This window comes from Maylandia zebra, linkage group LG17, assembly GCF_041146795.1.
Source record: "Maylandia zebra isolate NMK-2024a linkage group LG17, Mzebra_GT3a, whole genome shotgun sequence".
Taxonomy (NCBI): domain Eukaryota; kingdom Metazoa; phylum Chordata; class Actinopteri; order Cichliformes; family Cichlidae; genus Maylandia; species Maylandia zebra.
Genome location: NC_135183.1, coordinates 37936117 through 37959753, shown reverse-complemented (window position 1 = coordinate 37959753; position 23637 = coordinate 37936117). Strand labels below are relative to the sequence as shown.

General features: G+C 44.6%; 1 protein-coding gene across 6 annotated transcripts in view; it reads left to right on the top strand.

Annotated features, from left to right (window-relative positions):
• The window catches only part of sgip1a (SH3GL interacting endocytic adaptor 1a), an 84339-nt gene extending 64737 nt beyond the window's left edge, over positions 1-19602 (top strand). For all 6 annotated transcript variants that reach the window (XM_076876155.1, XM_076876154.1, XM_076876153.1 and 3 more), the window contains 11 exons: positions 159-956; positions 1862-1983; positions 2264-2417; positions 7666-7725; positions 8670-8781; positions 12897-13052; positions 14189-14324; positions 14453-14655; positions 14905-14969; positions 15532-15696; positions 16131-19602. In XM_076876155.1, coding sequence (XP_076732270.1) covers positions 159-956; positions 1862-1983; positions 2264-2417; positions 7666-7725; positions 8670-8781; positions 12897-13052; positions 14189-14324; positions 14453-14655; positions 14905-14969; positions 15532-15696; positions 16131-16153 — 1994 coding nt within the window. In that variant the 3' untranslated portion in view covers positions 16154-19602. The remainder of the gene's footprint in view (positions 1-158; positions 957-1861; positions 1984-2263; positions 2418-7665; positions 7726-8669; positions 8782-12896; positions 13053-14188; positions 14325-14452; positions 14656-14904; positions 14970-15531; positions 15697-16130) is intronic.
• The last annotated feature ends 4035 nt before the right edge of the window (positions 19603-23637 follow it).

Genomic DNA, 23637 nt, shown 5'->3' with positions numbered 1-23637 from the left:
AATTTGACCTCAGTCGTCTGTTTATCTTGATGTTCCGGTGCTAACTTTGTCAGTCTGTTTGTCTCCCTGTGATGTTTTATCTCCTTGCTGAGCACATCTGCAAACACCCCCCCCCCCCTTTTCTTTTTTAAATTGCTCCTTCCTTATCTCTGTTTCAGAAGTGTCTGCAGGAGCAGACAGCTCAGCCAGGAAGCCTTCAATAGCCGACTTGGACAACATTTTTGGACCGGAGCAGGCTGCCTCTGCCTGCGAGGATACGGGTGACTCGTGGGTCTGCTTCAGCGAAGAAGCTCCTGACCAGCCGCCTCCACCAAAGGACCCTGCACCTCCCCTCCCCTCCTCCCCACCTCCTCCAGAAGAACCAGCACCTCCATTACCAGCCTCCTCTCCTCCACCTGTGCTTCATGCCCCACCCTTACCTACATCACCACCTCCTTCAGAAGACTTTGCACCACCTCTGCCTACTTCACCTCCCCCAGAAGATGATTTTGTTCCCCCTCTACCAACTTCCCCACCTCCCTCAGAGGAACAAGTCGTACCTTCAGTCCGTTCGGGTCCTCCCACTCCCAAAGACCAAAACCCTCCCACGCTCGCCACCTCTCCGTCTCCTGCAACAAAGGAGCTTTCATCTCCTCCTGTTTCCTCCCCTCCTCCTCTTAGTTCACCTCCAAGTGTCCCACCTGCACCCACCCCCAAAATAAGCACTCCAGCACTGACGCCTCCTTCCGAGGAGCCTGCGGCTCGCTCCGTCCCGCCGCCTCTTGTCCTCTGTCAAGAAGAGAAGCCCAACAATACAAGCACCACCCATCCCAAAGAGGATGGAGGTGAAACTGTCACTTCGCCCAAAGATGCAATCCAAGGCAGTAGAAGTACACCTCCGCCACCACCTCCTCCAACGTACCGCGCAGTGGTTTCATCACCAGGTCCCACATCTGGGGCCGGCGGCACGAATAGCGGTGAGCGCTTCAAGATCCTCACTTAAATATATTTGTTGGGTTAAAACTTAATTTAGAGGATGGTTTACAAGAAATATTCTCACTACAATGAAAAGAAAAAACCCACACGTCACCTGATCACTTAACTGCTAATTTTAATGGTGTCATTGCAAACAGACAGTGACAGTGTTGTGAGCTGAGGCATCATGTCAGCAGTGCACCCTGCTCAGATTTTCTTTCAGCTGATTGCACCACTTTTGTTGGAACTTGCATCACAGGAACAGTTATCCTGCATGTTCTTCCTGGAAAAGAGGTCATGTTTTGGCCCAGATTTATGTACAATAGCATTTTGCCTCAGAGCGTATTATGTTACCAGGGCCTTTTTCTTTCACGTTTTATTAAAAACTTGACTTGCTTAGAATTTCTATGCTTTTTGTTGCATTTTTAGTGCCTTTTTTTCTTTGTTTGTTTTTTAGCTTTTTGCTTTTTGACCCGTCCTTGAGCTGCCCAATATGTGGGAAACGTGGACAAAGACAGCAGTGTGGGCGGGTTTGTTTTGTTAGGTTAATTGTACTGAGCCAGTGTCCAAAAGAAGTGGATGTAACGATGTGGCGAAAAAGGAGCTCTTCGAACGAGGAATAAAACTGATCAAATTTCCTCTCGAGTTTTCAAAATGAAATGTTTGAAGATCTGAGCGGAATCATTTTTCCAGTTTCGTCAATGGTAAAGCACGTAGAGGGAGGTGTGCTCTTAATGCTGTATGGAGGATATGAGGTGTGTAGTAGATCACGACAGCGATCCTGTGAAGTGAAAAATGAAACAACACTTCTTACTGAGTGCTGATGGTACTCTGTCCTTTTGTTTAGTCGTTTTCCAAACTGAATAATTAAATTAATCCCTTTTGTGTTTTTTGCGCGCCTCTTCAGGTTCCTCTTCACCCGTACGACCTGCCACACCGTCGTCAGTCAACCCCACCCCACCTCCCCCTCCACCTCGTCCCCCTTCACGACCCAAACTTCCTCCAGGGAAACCTAGTGTAGGCGATGCGGTAAGACCTTTTTTTGTTGTTGTTTTTGTTTTCATTTTGTTACTCTTATATCTTTCAGTTCTTTGGCTCTGATTCGGGGATTTAGGCATTATTTACATGGCCTTTGAGTCTAGGAAGAACTGGCAAAAGAATAATCATTAAGTCGACTATCTTAATCAGGGTTTAACTTGATAATCCCAAAGAGTTTATAGCGGCTGTGTACATAGTATTTAAAATGCCGCATGCTAAACCGCTTCTTGTTTCCTTCCCGTCTCTCGTCTCGTCTCCTTTCTCTGTTCAGAATCGCCCATTCAGCCCACCGATTCACTCGGCCAGCCCTCCTCCCATTGCTCCGTTGGCGAGGGCTGAGAGCACCTCCTCCATCTCCTCCACCAACTCGATGAGTGCCGCCACCACTCCTACCGTGGGCAAGGAGCTCTCTGTGTCTGTAACAGGTGTGTGGACCATCCGCTCAACACTGCAGCACGTCTCCTGATGGATGTGGAGGTCACAGAGGCTAGCAGGGGCATCTTCTGTCATTATATTAAAAGTTTTACATGCATTTTACGAACTTTGCATGTAGCGTTTGTGCGCATGAGTCATGCACCTGTGCATTTACTCATTTTATTTGTTTTGGTTCTTTTTTTTCTGGAAATGGCAGCAGTTTCACCTTTGATGTTGTTTTACAGCATCTAAGTATCACAGAGCGAAACCTTCTACAAACATGCAAATGATAGTTTTCTGTATACATTTCTATTTATTGATAAAGAATTAATTACACCTAAAGATAAGAGTCCTGAACTTCTCTCACACACACACACACACACACACACACACACACACACACACACACACATATATCTATATATATATCTATAGATATATCTATATATATATAGATATATCTATATATCTATAGATATATAGATATATCTATAGATATATAGATATATCTATATATATATATAGATATATAGATATATCTATAGATATATATATATAGTAGGGGTGCAACGATACACAAAATTCACGGTTCGGTTCGGTTCGATACTTTGGTGTCACGGTTCGATATTTTTTCGATACAAAAAAAATGTTCATGCTTTTTTAATTTGTCATTTATTAAAATTATAAATATATATTTTAACTCAAAAGTACAGTTTTTAAATTTAACCCTAACCCTTGTGCGTGTTTTTTATTTTGACAGCGAATGCGCACCTGCGGACCACTTATGTGCAGCCCTGGTTATTTAGCTCGTCATATTGCAGCCACAGAAATTCTTTTGTCCATGAAACCATAAAGCTGCACTTTCTTTTTGCCTTATAGTCTGATTTGTCATAACTTCTCCGTTTTGTGGTAGGCTTTTCTTTGGCTGTCACTTCTTCACCCTGACCTGTCTTATTTGGCTCAGCAGAACTGAAATGCTTTTACACACTCACTCACATAAGCTCAGCGATTCTCTGCGCGATCAACCTCTCACATGTTTAAGCTGCGGGAGATTTCACTTGTCATGTTTGCATAGTAAGCTAACGATTAATAAGACGATGTCAGAGGAATTGGTGCACAAATTATCATCACTCACAGATCAGTGCTGTCGCTCTCTATACACAGTTCGCACGATTGCAAAGTGAAAGCAAAAAAACAAGCGCAAATTCAAACACGATTTCAATATGTCACATATTGACAGTGGCTCACCGATGCCAATGACATAATTACCCAGCTACATTTCTGAAAGAATGCAAAAGCATTGACATATATTTTTCCTACAATAGCCCGACGGGCAGGGCAGAGATAGATTTTGGTAGCCCGACTGAAAAAAATCGCTAGCTCCAGGACGTCGGGCTAGCGATATTGCAAGCCCTGTATCTGATTGAGGAATCACTCATCTTTGGAAAAGAGAGTTTATTACAGAGAAATGTCTCTTTCCGAAATAAAAGCTATACTATAAGCTTCTTCTGGGCTATATTCTCAGCAGCATAAGGAGAATCATGTGCTAACAGCTGTCTAAATGACTCGGCTAAAGTTAGTAGCATGCTTGTTGTTTTGGTCTTTGCACTAGGATGATGTCGGTGTAAATGTGCAGTCATATTCGTTGTGTTCCCACTAGTGCTTTCAGGTTAATCTCGTTGAAATGACCTTAACGCCACAACACGGCAAATCTCCGTTAACGAGCTACCGCTGATCGCCCCGTGTGTGGGGCTAGACGGCCAACACGTTAACGAGCTAACTGCGCTAACACACTAGCTCCCACCCATGTAATTGAGCATTGCATGGCACATCCAACATACTGTTTTACTTTAGTCCATGACTCGCTTACCTTCAGGGTCATACGTCACATGAAAACCAAAATAATTCCAAACGCCAGATCTGAATGAGGGTGGGGGAGGTCCATGTGTCTTGCTAGCTTGCCCTGCGCTCTTCCTTCTGACTATGCTGTCTGTGTTGAGTGCTCAGTGGATCTGCGCTCGACAGTGCAGCCTAGGCGGAGTAGTCGAACGCAGATTCACTGAGCGCTCAACACAGACAGCATCGTCAGAAGGAAAATTGATAAAATAAATTACAAATGTTGTATTGTTCGATACATATGCGTACCGAACCGAAAGCACTGTATCGAACGGTTCAATATCGATACGAATATCGTTGCACCCCTAATATATAGATATATATATCTATAGATATATATATCTATAGATATATATATCTATATAGATATCTATATCTATATAGATATCTATATCTATATAGATATCTATATCTATATAGATATATGTCTATATATATCTATAGATAGATAGATATCTATATCTATATATCTCTCAACATATATATTAGTATCTGATTCATGTTAACACGCAAACACAGGGAAATTCTGCAGGGTGTGAGTAGGAGGTGAGAATATGAAAATTTTAAAGTGCAAACCATCCTTTAATGAATTAGTGACACAACAATTTCTACTCCTTGATAACTGTAGAGTCGGTTTTAAAGGAGCCTGCAGTGCAGCTTTTAGTGGATAATGGCAAATCTCAGTAGACTGTAACATAGCTGAGTCATAATACTAAAAAAAATAATAAATACACATTCTGGAGGCAGCAGTTATGTAAAAGCAGAATCTAGTCCCCGATTGGAGGGTGCTTTCTTCCTCTTTTAAACAAATTGCAGGGACCGACTGAATAAATGACATTTTTACTGAGGTCTCTGTTACAGCCGCTTAATTTAATCTGTATTCTCTGTGCATGAAAACAGTCTCAGAAACTGCTTATTATGAAATATTCTAAATTGCTCCTTTAAAGTTTCACCACTTTTTTAAATTTTGTATTTTCATCAGCATATTTATTATAATTGAATATATTTGTTTTTCTCCCATTTGAATTTAATGTGCATCACAGTTCTGATCATTTTTCGTTGTCTTTCATGGTTTGATTTCTTTTTGCTTGTTTTTTTGCTGTTTGTCTCTTTGGCTCGTCAGAGGATGATGTATATGTAGACAAACTTCCCACCTTTGAGAGACACTTTGATTCGTTTGCAGGTAGGGTAAAGCACCCCCCCTCCTCCTCCACATGGGGACGGGGGGCGGGTTAGGTAAGGGTTTGGTGAGTGCTTGTTTTGAGAGTTTTTGGATTTGGATGCTCTTTACCCGGAGCGCAGTGCACAAAGAAGGGTAAAGGCCATCAGTGAGTGTTTTGTGCCTTTTTTAGATGGAGGTCAACAGGTTTTGTAGCCTCATGTCAGGCTTTAGAAGCACAGTGCATACCAAATCATTTTTCTTACTCCTCCTTTTTTCACTCATCTGCTTTGATTCGTGCACAGATGTAAGGACGCACCAGACATTATTTCTTTTCCTTTTGAATATGGCATCATTTTTCAGTGAAACCACCAATCTTCTACATTGTTTTACTCCTCATACCTTCCCACGCATTTCTCAGCCATCGAATGCATATAACAGTCTCTTTTTATCTGCATATCTTTGTCATTTCTTCCTTGTCTTTCTCGCTCATTCTCTTGGATGTCACAGTGAAATCTGCCAGGAAACAAATGAAAGCTGTGGTGACACAAAAAGCTGAATCTACTGCATAGTACTCCAAAAAAAGTGCCCCCCACCCCCCGGCCCATCTGCCCGCTTCTAAGACTTTTCTCTCTGTTTTATGACTGTGCACCAGTGACTGTCTCGCCATGTTCCCATGGCAACCTCCTGTCTCGTCTCTCGGCGACACACATTGTGCGTGCAGTGCGGTTGCTCCCAGATACCTCTGCTCTCAGTTTGCAGCACAAGAGTGTGTTTGAGTGTTTGTGTGCTGTTAGCATGTCTGAGGAGCTCTTTATCTTGTCGGACCTCGAGATCCACATTGTCTGTCTTTTCCCTCTCACGCGCACTCAAACTCACCAGCTCACTTGTACCGTCAGATCAGTGCTTCTGCTTAGAGTCATTTGAAGCCTGGCGTGAGATTTAGGCTGAATTAGACAGGCAGCAGCTGCTTGGTATTCATGCCATCCTCAGTCTACAACAGGAGTGCACGACACGGCCTCGAGTTCAACCAATCTCTCAACCAGGCTGTAAAGCATCGGTCTGCTCCCACGCTTGACCTCTGACGCTCACCTTTCACACCTGTCGCCCACGCTCTCTTCAACATAGAGCCCGACATATTACCGGACCCCCGCCTTCCCCATCTGAACACCCGCCCTTTTGTTCTTTCTCTGAAGCAGTCTGCCGCTCTCATCGTTCCATCACCCGACACTCTTAGTCCTCCCAGACCTTTAGCCACAGGAGCCTACGGCCATAGCATGGAGAGGAACAGGCCTCCCCTGTTTTTGTGGAGCATTTGCAAAGTTTACAGTGTCAGCGTGACAAAAAAGTACACAATTTTTCATCCATCAGACCTGTTGGAGTCACATTAGAGCTGGAGTGCAGATCATTAGAAAAATGCTACTGCTCCAGTTTAACGTTTCTTATTCTTTTAAATGCATTTGGGGGAAACAGGATCCACCAGTGTTCAGGTTCATTACCATGTTATTATTATATTATTAAAAAAGTCAGAAAATGAGCTGAAATATGGTTTAATTTGGTTTAAGCTGTTTATCTAGTTTTTTTCTGTTGCTTACTAATTGGGACTTTCTGAGTCGTCCTCTTTTTTTCCCTGGTGTCCGTGAGGGCGGTTCAGGTGTCTTTGTAAAAGCATATGGCACCTGAAACGTGGGGTGCAGCGAACCACAGTCTCGCCGCCTCCCTGCTATCGTCTGATCTCAGTCTCATGGCTTCCCTCTGCACACCATCCTCATGCATAGCGGCCAGCGTCAGTGTGTTTCATAACTGAAGGCCTGTTGTGAGACCTGATCACAGTTTTAACACTCGGGTATCTGCTGATGAAAGTTAGGGTCACTGAATTGGAAAGTCAGCTTGTTTCTAATGCTTTGCTTTGGAGAAAACGTTGGCTCCCCCAACACAAACAAAAAAAGACCACTGTGTATCACCCATCTTGTCACATGCTCCTCGACCCTTTGTCCTCTTTCGCCCCCAGCCTCCACCTCCACGTTTCACCTCACTGTGACGTGTAATAGACCTGCCATGTGAGACTCACGCTACTGTCCTTCTCTCCTTGCCCCTCTCACCCCTCTTCACCCACTTCCCCGCCTTTCATCCCTGTACCTCCTCCCTCCTCCTCGTCCTCCTTTCCCGACCCCCTCCCTCCCTCTACCCTCGAACCCTCACAGAGAATGACCAGCCATCCCTTGTATGGTTTGACAGAGGGAAGTTTTATTTAACCTTCGAAGGTAAGTTTTCTCTGCAACAGGGTAGCGCGCACACACGTTATTACGAGGCTCATTCGTGCAAGCTTTGGCCTTCTTCTCTCCTCCCCCTTTCCTCCTTCCCCTCTTGGCTCCTCCATCATCATCATCCCTTCATTACCCTAACCCTGGCCATGCTATCACCCTGACTGAGCCCCCTCACCTAGAGCCAGATATGCGGTGCAATATCTCCCTCTAACTTCTTCTGATGATGATGTTCATTTTCATCATGTCTGCACTGATTCATTCCCTAAAGACTCATCAGTCTTTGTCTACTTTACTAATCACTTTTCTCTGTACTGTCATCATTTTACCTGTTGGGTGTTTGATCTTGGGCTCTCTGATGATCTTTGATCTTGTCCAAAAAATACAAAAATTGTCAGCATGTCTGGAGTACGCATGCACATCTGCCTTGCTCTATGTCTGCCTCTGTCTCTTTTTAAAAACATCCAGCTGTGCTTATTCAGTTAAAAACAGACATGTATAACCCACTGTGTAGAAATGCATTAATCTGAGGGAGACATTGGAAGCAGTTCACAGTCAAAGAGCAGAGAGAAATGGGTATCATCCGTACATATAATGTGCTGTTTTCGTGCCTCTTTACTAACACCAGTATTTGTTTCATTTCATTTCATCACTCTTAATTTGTTCATGTTTCGTTCCTTATTTTCTCCACACAGTTTGACACAGAGAGCGTAGTTTAAGATTTGGATCATCTATTTTTCATGTAGTGATTTCTGCTGAAGTGTTTGTATTCAGGGCTGAAGTTTGGATATATTAATATCAAATTTAGGCTTAAGAATTAAAAAATGGTTATAATTTGAATGTAATTCTGTCTCTGACAGCAACCTCAACAAATCAAACAGCAACAGTGGAGCACAGCATTTATTTTAATTACAAATGTGTACGTGTGGGTTGGTTACTCGTAGGCTGCTCTCGAGGGCCCAGTCCTCTCACCATGGGAGCTCAGGACACGCTTCCTGTGGCGGCTGCGTTCACGGAAACAGTCAACACCTTCTTTAAAGGAGCCGATCCCAACAAGTAGGTCTTCTTTACCTGTCACAGTAGAAAACCCTGACTAGGCTATTTCAATATTTATTTATTTTTGTGTGGATGATGAGTAAAAAAAGTTTGTTTGACTACGTTTTACCACAATATTTAAGGGATAATGGTCGACGGGGTTTATTAAGTTTGTCCCAGTTTACCATCTAAAGCGGCTGTAATGTTTGTTTGATGCTTTTGTCCATCCATCCATCAATCCTCATCCGCTTTGTCCGGGGCCGGGTCGCGGGGGCAGCAGCCTAAGCAAAGAGGCCCAGACCTCCCTCTCCCCAGCCACCTCCTCCAGCTTATCCGGGGGAATACCAAGGCGTTCCCAGGCCAGCCGAGAGATATAATCTCTCCAGCGTGTCCTGGGTCTGCCCCGGGGCCTCCTCCCGGTGGGACATGCCTGGAACACCTCACCCAGGAGGCGCCCAGGGGGCATCCTTGTCAGATGCCCGAACCACCTCAGCTGGCTCCTTTCGATGTGGAGCAGCAGCTGCTCTACTCTGAGCCCCTCCCGGATGGCCGAACTTCTCACCCTATCTCTAAGGGAGAGGCCAGCCACCCTTCGGAGGAAGCTCATTTCTGCCGCTTGTATCCGCGATCTCGTTCTTTCGGTCACTACCCACAGCTCGTGGCCATAGGTGAGGGTAGGGACGTAGATCGACCGGTAAATTGAGAGCCTCGCTTTTACACTCAGCTCCCTCTTCACCACGACGGACCGGTGCAGCGTCCGCATTACTGCAGCTGCAGCCCCAATCCGTCTGTCGATCTCCGGCTCCCTTCTCCCATCACTCGCAAACAAGACCCCGAGATACTTGAACTCCTCCACTTGGGGCAGGAACTCATCCCCGACCCGGAGTGGGCACTCCACCCTTTTCCGGCTGAGAACCATGGCCTCAGATTTGGAGGTGCTGATCCTCATTCCCGCTGCTTCACACTCGGCTGCGAACCGTTCCAGTGCGAGCTGGAGGCCCTCACCCGATGAAGCCAACAGAACCACATCATCTGCAAAAATCAGAGATGAGATTCTGAGGCCACCAAAGCGAAAGCCCTCCGCCACTTGGCTGCGCCTAGAAATCCTGTCCATAAAAATTATGAACAGAACCGGAGACAAAGGGCAGCCCTGGCGGAGCCCATCACCCACCGGGAACGAGTCCGACTTATTGCCGGCAATGCGAACCAAGCTCTTGCAACGGTTGTATAGGGATCGAATGGCCCGTAGCAATGGGCCAGACACCCAATATTCCCGCAACACCTCCCACAGGACACCCCGAGGGACACGGTCGAATGCCTTCTCCAAGTCCACAAAACACATGTAGACTGGTTGGGCAAACTCCCATGCACCCTCAAGTATCCTGGAGAGGATAAAGAGCTGGTCCAGTGTTCCGCGACCAGGACGAAAACCGCATTGTTCCGCCTGTATCCGAGGTTCGACTAACGGACGAACTCTCCTTTCCAGCACCCTGGCATAGACTTTCCCAGGGAGGCTGAGGAGTGTGATCCCCCTGTAGTTGGAACACGCCCTCCGGTCCCCTTTCTTAAAGATGGGGACCACCACCCCGGTCTGCCAGTCCACAGGTACTGCCCCTGATCTCCACGCAACATTGCAGAGGTGTGTCAACCAGGACAGCCCTACAACGTCCAGAGCCTTCAGGAATTCGGGGCGGATCTCATCAACACCAGGGGCTCTGCCACCAAGGAGTTGTTTAACTGCCTCAGTGACCTCGCCCCTGGAAATTGGCGGGTCATTCCCCTCATCCCCAGACTCTGCTTCCTCCTCGGAAGACGTGTCAGTGGGATTAAGGAGGTCCTCGAAGTATTCCTTCCACCGCCTGACAATTTTCTCAGTCGACGTCAGCAGCGCTCCGCCAGCACTATACACAGTGCAGGTAGAGCACCGCTTTCCCCTCCTGAGACGTCTGACGGTTTGCCAGAATCTCTTCGAGGCAGTCCGAAAGTCTTTTTCCATCGCCTCTCCGAACTCCTCCCACACCCGAGTTTTTGCTTCAGCCACTGCCCGAGCCGCATTCCGCTTGGCCTGTCGATACCTGTCGGCTGCCTCCGGAGTCCCACAGGCTAACCAAGCCCGATAGGACTCCTTCTTCAGCCTAGTGGCTCCCTTCACCTCTGGTGTCCACCATTTGGTTCGGGGATTACCACCACGGCAGGCACCAACCACCTTGCGGCCGCAGCTCAATGCAGCAGCTTCGGCAATGGAGACGCTGAACATGGTCCATTCGGACTCAATGTCCCCAGTCTCCCTCGGAATGCTGTTGAAGCTCTGCCGGAGGTGTGCGTTGAAGATCTCGCGGACTGGGGCCTCTGCTAGACGTTCCCAGCACACCCTCACTACGCGTTTAGGTGCACCAGGTCTGTCCAGCGTCTTCCCCCGCCACCTGATCCAACTCACCACCAGGTGGTGATCAGTTGACAGCTCAGCCCCTCTCTTTACCCGAGTGTCCAGAACATATGGTCGCAGGTCTGCTGATACGATTACAAAATCGATCATCGACCTACGGCCTAGAGCGTCCTGGTGCCACGTGCACTTATGGACACTCTTATGTTCGAACAGGGTGTTCGTTATGGCCAAACTGTGATTAGCACAGAAGTCCAATAACAGAGCACCGCTCGGGTTCAGATCAGGGAGGCCGTTCCTCCCAATCACGCCCCTCCAGGTCTCGCTGTCGTTACCCACGTGAGCATTGAAGTCTCCCAGCAGGACAACAGAGTCTCCAGGTGGAGCACCCTCCAGCACCCCCCCCCCCCAGGGACTCTAAGAAGGCTGGGTACTCTGAACTGCCACTCGGCGCATAAGCGCAGATGACAGTCAGGACCCGTTCCCCGACCCTAAGGCGCAGGGAACAAACCCTCTCGTCCACCGGGAAAAACCCCAACGTACCGGCAGCAAGCCGAGGGGATATTAGGATACCCACCCCAGCCCGCCGCCTCTCACCAAGGGCAACTCCAGACTGAGACAGAGTCCAGCCCCTCTCCAGGAGACTGGTTCCAGAGCCCAAGCCATGTGTAGAGGTGAGCCCGACTATATCTAGCCGGTACCTCTCAACCTCACGCACTAACTCAGGCTCCTTCCCCACCAGAGAGGTGACGTTCCATGTCCCTATTGCCAGTCTTGGCAGCCGGGGGTCAGTCCGCCAGAGCCTCCGCTCCTGGCCGCCACCCGGCACACAATGCACCCGACCCCTATGGCACCTCCTGCGGGTGGTGGGCCTGCGGGAGGATGGGCCCATGTCTCCTCTTCGGGCTGTGCCCGGCCGGGCCCCATGGACTAAGGCCCGGCCACCAGACGCTCGCCCTCGGGCACCCTCCCCGGGCCTGGCTCCAGGGCGAGGCCCCGGTAACCCTATCCCGGGCAGGGTAAACTGTTCCCTCGGTTTCCTTTTCATAAGGGTCTTATGAATCGCTCTTTGTCTGGTCCCTCACCCAGGGCCAATTTGCCATGGGAGACCCTACCAGGGGGCAAAAGCCCCCAGACAACATAGCCCCTGGGATCCCTATGACACACAAACCCCTCCACCACGATAAGGTAGCGATTCAAGGAGGAGGTAAATGACAGTTTGATTTATGAAGCATCTGATGAGCTCTGGACACACACATGTGTTTACAGCATTATGTGTTTGTAGTTAATATGGTCAAACATCCACAATCCTGTCACACAGTGTTTATAGTGAATATGTGAGGAAGTATACAGGTCCACTAACAAACACTTGGTTGAACTATAGACTATAAACACATAAGAACAGTGTTGGTGGATTTTGTTACAATGAATCCAGTTTTGTATGTTTTGTACTTGAATTTCCTCCTGCAGAGTCATGTAAACAGGTAAAGTTTGCTTTTGTTGCTCTGAGTTGTGGATTAGGATGAACTAATGTGTTATTGATTTTGCTTCTGATCGGGGCTTTACTGCTGTAATAGTGTGTGAGCTGTGATTGGCAGAGCTTTTAATGTAGTGATTCAGTCAATAGCAGAAACGCATTAAGACTGTGTGTTTAGTTTTATTATCAAAAGGAAATGAAGTCATGTGTGATTTGTGCATTTGTGTGTCTCTCTGCAGTCTTTCATGCAGTGTTACTCTCTCTTCTCTTTCTCAGGTGTGTTGTGAAGATCATAGGTGAGATGGTTTTGTCGTTTCCGGCGGGAATCACGCGGCACTTTGCCAATAACCCGTCCCCCGCCGTGCTAACCTTCAGCATAACCAACTACAGTCGACTGGAGCATGTGCTGCCTAACCCCCAGCTCCTCTGCTGGTAATGACACCACCGTAAACTCAACATTTCAGTTAAAAAAATAAAAATAAAAACTCAGCTTTTGCTGGAAGATGTGAAAAGATCGAGCCAACCTTTCTGGGAATACATAACTAAATCTAAATACATTATTGTCTAACTTTAGCGTCACCCAGTAATACCTAACATGTTATATGTGGTCCCGTGTAACCAAACGTGATTAAAACCAAATCAATGTACCTGTTGCAAATTATGCATCATTTTAATTTCACTTACAGAGCATGTGCGATACTTATTTTTAATAAGCATGCCACACTTGACATTAAATTTTAATGACTTTTGTTATGCAAGTCACCTTATTATCTATGGTGACACAGCAAGTTTGATGTCACACAGACTGTAAAACATCAGGAGAGCAACATGTGACCAACAAAAAGGAGTAAAGAGGTTTTGGGGAGGTCGAGGTGATGGCGTGAATGTTTCCATGTTTGCAGCGCTGACATGTGCTAGTGAACTGACTCATCAAACATCTACAACCCCCTGTGGTTTATTCGGGGTCTTTTGACCACTTCAGATGAGTAAATTTTGTGAGCTTGTTTCCAAAATGAGCGCTGAGTAAGTGTGGAGTCATCATGAGGTCGTCTGAGTGTGCAGGCAGATAACCGTGTTGCACTTGTTGTGAAACGCCTGATAAACCGCCTGATGTGATCTTTAAAATTAAATATTAAATTATGCAAAATATCACACATCATTATAGCATGAAGTCATGTGACCTCACAGTAGAATAAACATTGTTTTTAATTATGATTCATTTGTTTATTACAGCTGTCAAATGTTGATGTTTTCCAGCCTCCTGCGCGTTTCTTGTTTTTAGAAAAGCAACTTAAAAATAGTTTTTACTTTATTCTCAGCACCTGTAAAGTCTGTGTGATCTAACGACCACCAACCACATCTGGATCATCGTTGGGTCACACTGACTCTGTGAGGAAAAAGTCACATTTTCCTCCCAAAAAACTTGTTTTTTGTGGTTGAACAGTCGTTTCGTACCAGCACACCGCTGAAGTCTAATGGCTGTGTTTAGTCACTTCAATAGAAAATCACCACAGTCCTGTGAAACGTCTGAATTGTGATCGGGCTCTTTACTGCGATTCCTCCACCAGCGACACCACCACGCAAGCCAAGGCTGACAGCAAGGACTTCTGGGTGAATATGCCAAACCTGATATCGCATTTAAAGAAGGTGGCAGAGCAGAAACCACAAGCGACGTACTACAACGTGGACATGCTCAAGTATCAGGTAACCTTGGATTTGGGATTTTGAGAGTAGCTTAAATCCCAAACACTCAACTCCTTCAGTCGAAGCATGTTCAGCTGTTTAGGGTGTTTCAGTGTGAACAGGCTTTTATCAAACCACGTGTTTGCCAGGTGTCAACACAGGGCCTCCAGTCGACTCCTCTGAACCTGGCAGTGAGCTGGAGGTGTGAGCCCACCAGCACTGACTTGAGGATAGACTACAAATACAACGGGGAGGCCATGTCGACGCCGATGGCCCTCAACAACGTTCAGTTCCTCGTCCCCGTTGATGGAGGCGTTTCAAAGCTACAGGCTGTCCTACCTCCTGCTGCATGGTACGGTCTTTCTAGACTTGTTGTTACACAGTATTAAGCTACACAGCTGAACAGATTAAGGGGGTAAAGGAGGCAGTTTGATGCATTTATTGCTCCAAATGTTATTTAGACAAGAGATAAAATCCTGTGCCATATCTGGGAGTGCCGTGCATTTATTTGCTGTCAGGTTTTGAGGTTAACCTTCAATGACCTGTTCACCTGTTTATGTTGTATCCTTTAATGGTTTTCTCTTATTCCTAATCCTGGTAGGAATGCAGACCAGCAACGAATCCTGTGGAAGATCCCCGATATCTCCCACAAATCTGAAAATGGAGGTATTTCTTTTGAATGATGATTTAACCTGTTTCTTTAAATAACATAAATGTTGGGAGGACACGTGGTGCATGTGTGTGGCTGGTGTACAAATGCTGAAAATGGAACAACCGCAGATGAGGACGACAAGATGGAGAGGAAGTCTGGTGCATCATGCCCACAGTAAACACTGCCCCCTGTTGGACAGCAGTGATACAGTTACTTCACCAAAGCTGATGTTTACAATGAGCTTTTATTTTTTAATGGGATAAAGTAAACGAGTGCCCACGGTAGCAGCTGTGGAGTATTTACACAGTTTCTTCTGACCAAGTTGAGTTTGATTTGTGCTCCAGATCGCAACCTGCCATCATTAGACCCACACTGTCATTTACATGGCAAGGACACCCATCAGTGACCTGACCTCCAGGATGAAGACACGAAACTAGATTATGAATTCTCTTTAAGATGAGATCTGCAGTTGTAGAGATGTTGCCCATTTTTCATGTTGTTACATATTTGCTTTTGTGGTTTCTAAATATTAAACATTTTGGGGCTTGGTCTCATCCTCTCATTCTGATCCCTCAGGTGTGGGCTCGTTGTTAGCACGCTTTCAGCTAACAGAAGGTCCGAGTAAACCGGCTCCACTGGCGGTGCAGTTTACCAGCGAAGGCAGCACCCTGTCAGGCTGTGACATCGAGCTGGCTGGGCCAGGGTACCGCTTCTCGCTCATCAAGAAGAGGTTTGCTGCAGGTCTGTCAGATGGGGTTTTCAAAATAAAATATTCATTACTGCTACACGAAAGCTTAGCCAGCCAATTCCCGAATGTTAACAAGTTTATAAACTGGTTATTGAACATATAAAATCCATGTTTTATCTCTTTAAACTTTTTTAAATACTGATTGTAGTTCCTGGAAATACAACTCCCACCAGTTACACTGTAAACATTTCCTTTATGTATGTTTAGGTTAAGATAATGTGCATATAGTAGGACTTGAAAAGACTTAGATGAATCCACACAGTAATAAAAGTCAGTTTTAGGATTATTTTAGTAACTTGGTAAAGCTTACCTGAGTAGAATAAGTTTGAATCCTTTCATTGCAGCTACTTAATAAAACATAAAACTAATGAAATATCACATCTCATTTATACAGATAAGCACTTAGTTTCTAATTGACGTCTTTCAGGAAAATACCTGGCTGATAACTGACCCATCGCTGAACAAAGTGAACGCAGTGGACTGAGGTCGACGCCGAGGACAGAGGACAGACGGACACCAGACAGACTCTGTGATCCTTTTCTGAACCCACACAACAGGTCTGCAGCCCGCCCAGCAGTATTGTATAACTTGCATATAACATTGTGGAACTGTTATAGGTCATGTAATTATTGTATTTGTATTCATTTCATAACATCTGTATTGCTGCACTTAGACACAAATGGGTTCTTTCCTCCTCTGTAGTCTGTGCCTCTGTCTCCGTCCTCCTCTGGTCAACGTGTGGTGGTGTTTTTAAAGTTTTTCACTGCAGCTGCCTGACCAAACAAGGAAGGAACAGATTTTTAATTCTTGTTAATGTGAAAATTTGGGCCATTTAAAAAAAAAAATCCTCGTTGTGGTCAGACGTGCATCAAATCTGAACACATCCAGAGTTGGATGGGATGAAGTTAGTAAACAGCCCGGTCCTCAACCTCTGGGATAAGAATACGAGAGGTGTACTCACTGTTTTGCACTGATCCATGTAGCTGCTTCACATGACACACCATCAGCTGTCACAGGTAAAAGTGGGTCCTTCTTCTTGGTGCTTGTGTACGACCTGTATGAAACTAGATTTCCAAGCATCGCCTGCTGGTATTACATGACACATCCTGCTAAAGACACCAGTTAGCCAGTCAAGCCACTATTCTATTTCTCTGTTATATACACTCGCATGCAGGTTGTAAGGATGTTAGGCAGCTGCAATGACTAGTCAGTTTCACTGGTAAAATAAGGAACTATGTTTTCGTGTCAGAACAAAAGAAGTGTACAAAGTGTCATTTAAGTCGAAAATGTATATCTTAAAGGGCGTTTGGTGTTTTCCTCGTATCGTCAGATAGCCTTCCTGTTGTTCACAGGACAGCAGTGTTAGACTGCAGAGTACATGACAGCATTCTATTTTTATTTATTGATGACAATGACTCGTTGTATAAAACGTGATTCTGTATATGAATAGAGTTTGAATGGTATCACACGACTCGAACCCTTAAAGGTATAAATATTTAAATTCCTTCTCATTTTTTGTTATCTGTGTAGTTGGGTAACCTGTGTACAGTATAAGGTCTAATTTTTTGAATTTATTTCAGATATAATTTTTTAACTCAAGTGCAACAGAAGAATTGACCTATATATGGGTGGGGGAGGGGTAATTTAAAGACAAAAGATAAATATCTTTCTGGATTCTGTGTAATGCTTTGTGAAAGCAGTGTTAATGTAGAGTTAGCTATTACATGGCCAAGATTCACGCTTTGAGGAATAAGTTTGACATTTTTGGATGATGCGTGTGACATCCGCCAGGAAACTGCTAGCATGCTAAAAAGGCCGGGAAAGGCTTGCCAGTCTGTGTCTGTCAGCACCTAGAAAGCTGATTAATACACAGTGTCATGTTTCTTCTTTAATACAAGGGTGTAAAAACACCCTGTTGTATTCGTCATTAACAAGTTTATTTAGCTTGAGAGTACTGCATGGGTCCGAAAATGCTAATGGCGTTCATCCACGCTAGACGTTAATGTCTCTGTCAGGATAAAAGGCAGCATTTTAGTAACACCCTGTCATTTTCTCTTGCGCCATCACCAGGTCAGACTTTTCATTAGTCCATGACTTTGGTTTATTAAATAAATGTTCCCCTAGCCTTATTTATGCTCGTTCTGGTGAGCTAATTTTAGCATGCTAATATGCTAAATCACCAGGGATACTGCAGTGAACGTGCACTCATCCCATTAGCATGCCAGTAAATCACATTGCTGTGCTGCAGTGCGCACTCTCAAGAGAAGCAAGCATCAAACTCTGTAGATGTTTTAGCCTCTTATATTTTAGCAACGCTAGCTTAGCCGTTTCCCTCCCGTTTCAGTTTTTCTGCTAAGCTAACCAATATGGCTCCTGGCCAAGGTTAGTTTTTCCCCCCAAAATGTCAAACTCATCCTTCAAGGAAGACAAAAACAATAAAAACGGCTGCAGAGATGAAGTTTAGTGACCATGGTACTAGTATTGGAACAGGAACTGTTTACTGGGACCAGCTCATTTCCTTACTTCAAACTTAGCTGTAATAAAACAATAAGGAAACCCTGATCATCTAGTGTTCTCAGTTCTTTCCTCTACCTTCAGTTTGACGGCGGATCACAAGAAAACCTTCCTTCCTGTTTCCATTTACCTCACTGGTACCTAAACTCCCTCATATCATACCCTCATATCGTGAGCAAATCCCAGTCATCCAGCCAGTGCTTGAATCCATGGCTTTATTTTGCATAATTGTAACGGTCTCTGTGAGATGACATGATTTAAATGAGGTTGTGGAGCGAGGTTAAGTCGACCAAAATGCTTTCTTTTTCTTTTTTTGTTTTACGTTTTGTTTTTTCGTATTTTATGTGTGTGTACCCCAGACAGTCAGTCCCTTGCTAAGGAGAATAAGCTGAATATTTTTTAAATGGATAAAAAAAAAATGTGTTGTTTAATGTGAAAAACACTGTGCTGATGATGCTGAACTTCCTGAATGCTCCGACACTCAACGTGAAGAACAAAAAGTGTGCGTGAAGTGTAATCGAAAAACCTCTGTACTGTACTCTGTGTTGGCAATCAACTAAATGTAACCAATCACGGTCCTCTAAGAGCTCTCAAGCATTTCGAGCGGATTTAGGACGGTATCCTGACGTCAGTACACCAATTCAGTGATGCAGTACATCTGATTGGATAGTTTTTGGGCCCTGCAGTTCAAATGAGTCTGTTCATTTGTACTTTGATCTTGTGCAGACCCAGGCTGAGAGAACGGCAAAGTTGCATTTTGTTGGTGTGAGGAACGATGGATGATTGGTGCCGTTTAGTTCTTGATAATACTTTTGTTTGGTGACGCATTTTTTCAGTCATGTCAGTCTTTCATCGAGCTAAATGGAAGACCACGTGCCCGAGACAATGCTGCTACCTTCTTTAAGCTAAACAGTGCAACAGTCACTACAGCATTATCTACAGAAGCCCACCACACATGCCACCCACGGTGCATCAGTGTAGAATTACTCCTACACTTATGGTTACACGTCTGTTTGATCACAAACCTTTTTCACTGTATTTCTGGAAACAGCGTTTAAAATTTTCAGTGCATCAAAACACAAAAGCTTCATCTTCATGGCGAATTCATCCTGCAGTATTATTGGATGCAAAGCATGCGGTCAAACGGTGGGGCTTTGTGACAATAGTGCTGAAATGACGTGTTGTGCTGACTGTCAGTTACCTTGTGTTAATGTTGAGACGAGAGCAACGAGTGTGTTTGTGTGCTATAAGCAAGAATGCTTTTTGGTTCTTTACCATTAACCTCAAACACATGTGAAAGCTGTTTGTACAGTACATAACAACGCTAAGATGATCTGAGAAATTTAGTTTGCTTCTTTCCAAAACCAATAAAAGTTATAACTGGATGTTTGTGTTTGCAGTTTTCCTTCTATGAAGTAATATTGTGAGGTTTTATTTGTTCCCATTCAGCAGGTTGCTTTAGCGATGTTAGTCCAAACTTTTGACCTTGGCTGAAATATCCCCCAAAAAATATGGGACGGATTTTGTTTAATTAATTTTGCCCTTAGAACTGCCGCCATTCTTCACTGCACAGCTTCAACAGGTTGCTGAAAATATTCCTCAGATTTGGATCTGTGTTGACGTGATAGCATCACACGGTCATATTTGTCGGCTGCACGTCCATGATGTAAATCTTCTGGTCCACCAAACCAAAGTGTGCTGGCTTGAGATCTGGAGGCTCTGCAGCCCATTTGAGTACAGTGAGGTTACGACATGTTCAAGACATCAGTTTGAGATGATTTGAGCTTTGTGACATTGTGGCACTAAACAGCTGGCAACTACTGTGTTCTTCTGCTACTACATCATGGTTCACAGATGCTCTTCTGTGTTCCTTCATTGTAACAAGTGGTTAAAACCAAGGTATGTAAACCTGTATCCAGTGGTAAACTGCTGGTCATGGCTAGAACTGAAGGCCATAATTTGATTATGTTTGCATTTGTACAAGTGGCTGGTTAGTGTGATTTGCACATGATGGCAGCAGGATTACAATCTTCTGAATTTTCCTGTCGGGGGAATCCTGACAGCTACAGGATGGATTCCCATCCAATTTGGTCCAAACACACATACACCTCTGAGGATGAACCACAGTAGCTTTGATGTTCCCTTAATCCTGTCTGCTCTGCCACCATCTCATTAAATTAGCTGAATTTTAAAGCTTTAATGATTTCCACGTGTAAAATCAGTTTCATTCTTCCCGTCAGTCTAAGCTAGTTTGTGTGCCACGTACGCTAGGACAGCTAACACTGTAAATATGGATTCTATGGTCATTTTGAGCCCAAAGCCTGACAGGAGCTAGCCAGGCCAAAGATGCTATTGTTTCATAGAAAATAATAGAAAATGATATAGTGGAATCAACTTGAATTAATAAAATTCACCCAGGGAAAATAAACCACAGGTTATTGATGCTATTGCGCTTTCCTTTACTTCATAAAATGCTAATTGACTGAAGCTGGATTTGGAATAAGAGCATAGAGGAGTTGGTGGATTTGTAGCTGGTTAAGAGTGTAGTTTATTTTCTTGTTGCGTGCTTACGTGAGAGGTGAAACCTGCTCTAAGTACCGCCCCTTGTAGGCGGGGCCGGGTTGTTGCCTAAGGGTCATGTGTAAGTGGTGTGTGGGCGTTTGTGCACACCTGGGCCCTGTTTCAGGAAGCCGGTTTAGTGCAAACTCTGAGTAAGTATACCCTGAGTTAACGAAAACTCTGGGTTTTCGGTTTCACAAAGCGAGTTCAGCTGAAGCCTGAGTGAGTCACTATGACGACACACGCCGTGAAGCTAACCTGCCCCCTAGCAGGTTTACTACAACTAACTAGGGGTGGGTTTTTATAATCGATTCATCGATTAAAATCGATTCTGGCTTGGATAACGTAAAATCGATTCATTAAAATCCTGAATCGATTTTTTAATATAAATTTATTTTGTCCGAAATGCCAGAATCTCTGGTGACATCTCACAAAATTTCAAGAACCACCAAACAGTAAATGAGAGCAGGTACACGGATTCTGCACATAGACTTAAACACACAGCGCGACCCGCGGATCAGAATCAGTTAGATGTCGCCTTTCTCACAGTCGGGGCTGAAAGCCGACAGCTCGCTGATCCGGGTCTGCGCTTTGTGTTCACGCCCTTTATGCGCTGATTCTAAAGCTGTTAGTTTGATCTCTCTCCAAACAATATTGACCGAATCAGCAGCAAAAGAAGATCCAAACGCTTCACATAAACATCGTCATGAATTCACTCTTTTACTGTTTTGCTTCCATTGCGATGCGCAGCTCTCTCTCTCTCCCTCCCCCTCTCCCCCCCCCCTCTCTCTCGAACAGTTTCGCTTTCTTCATTATTCGCTTGCTTGTTACGCACAAGTCTACTGTTGCTTACAGCGCTGTCGGCCGCTGTTTTTTCCCCTTTTACATTCTTCCGAAAAGAAAACCTCATTTCTGCTGTTCAATACTGAACAAATTGAAACTTTTTAAAATTATTCAAAATGCAAAATGCTTAGCCATGTCTCTAATAAAACCGCTGTAACGTCAGAGGTAATGTTGATTAATTAATGGTTTTCTTTCGTTTTTGATGTACTGCAGAATATTTTTATAAAATCCCAGGCCAGGAAAACCTTCATGTTTTTCTGTGTTTTATCCTCAGCTACTTTGACACAAAGGCATCTGCTGTGATGCTCACACCTTGGATAAAGTCTTGAGAGTGTCAGCTTCCTTTTTATAGATACAAAAATATGTAAATGTCCTGATCTGAATTATATCTCTGACTGTCAAAATTTCCCAGATTTAAATCGAATCGAATCGAATTAAATCGAATCGTGGATCGAATCGATTCGGGACCTTGTGAATCGGAATTGAATCGATTCTAGAAATCAGTGACGATACCCAGCCCTACAACTAACCCTGACTGTCTCCGCCCCTTTGTCGGAAACCTGACAGTAGGAAGTGTCAGACATGGCGTGTCCCTTCCTTGAAGAGCCAGTAGATCGTGAAGCCCAAATTCTCCGCAGAGCTCTCCGCCGGGAGAGAGTGATCAGAGCGCGTTTGGACATTTTATCATTTCCTGATGATTTTCTGTGCGAACGTTACCGTTTTTCAGCACAATCTATAAGTTATTTTAATAACATCCTCAGGCCATATATTACGCATGTGACACATCGCGGACATCCTCTCAGTTCTGTACATATTATTTGTATTGCACTTCGGTTTTTTGCAAACGGGAGCTTTCTGTATAATATTGGTGACGCTGAGCACGTTTCCAAGGCTACCGTCTGTCGGGCAGTCAGGAATGTTACAGTTGCACTGAAACGTCTCCTGTACTCGTCTGTGGTGTTCCCCGGTCATAGACCCACAAGATTTATCAAAGAGGGATGCCACAAAATTGCAGGTATCAGGATGAACAAAACTTAATACATGATGTGGTGATACTTGAACTACTACTTAAATTTTACATTTATTTTCAGGGTTCCCAGGCGTGTATAGATGGAACTCACATTCCAATCATTGCTCCTTCAGTAAATGAAGGAGACTATGTGAACAGGAAGTCTTTCCACAGCATCAATGTACAGGTACATAGTTCCCTGTAGCATTTCAAACTAACAAATTATTTCATTATAGTAATGGATGCTAATTTGTGTTCTCTGCACTGTGAAGATCATATGTGATGCTGCCAACATTATCACAAATGTGGAAGCCAAGTGGCCAGGCTCTGTTCATGATTCACAAATATTCCGTGAATGTACACTGAGCACAAAATTTGGACATGGTGAGTTGAGAATACTTTAAAATATATAAAGACCAATTGCTTCAGGGACATTTGAACTGAAGTGTATCCTTCTGTCTTAGGAGAGTTCACTGGCTACTTGCTTGGTGATAGGGGGTATCCATGTTTACCCTATTTGCTCACCCCTTACCCTGACCCTGAACCGGGCCCACAGCAGCGATATAATCTGGCTCATTGCAGGACAAGAGCCAGAATTGAAATGACTATCGGAATGCTTAAGGCCCGGTTCCAGTGCCTGCAAAGACTCAGGGTCACCCCAGAAAGGGCATGTGACATTATTGTGGCATGTGTGATTCTTCACAACATTGCCACAATTAGAGGAGAACACTGTCCTTCTGAACCAAACATCAGCAGTGATCCAAACCATGAACATCCTGACCCTCGCACGGACATACAAGATGGAAGCGCAGTCAGAGACACCATATGTCACAATCATTTCCTTTGACCCATCACCTCAACATGTTGAAAGAAGAATAAACAGATTTTTTGTTCAACTGGCTTTATTGGTCGCCTGTATTTCCTGTACACAAAGTATTAAAAGATGTAAACCTCATAAAGTGTCTCTGTTGCTTCCTCCTCCTTAACAGCTGTCAATGTTTCTTCATTA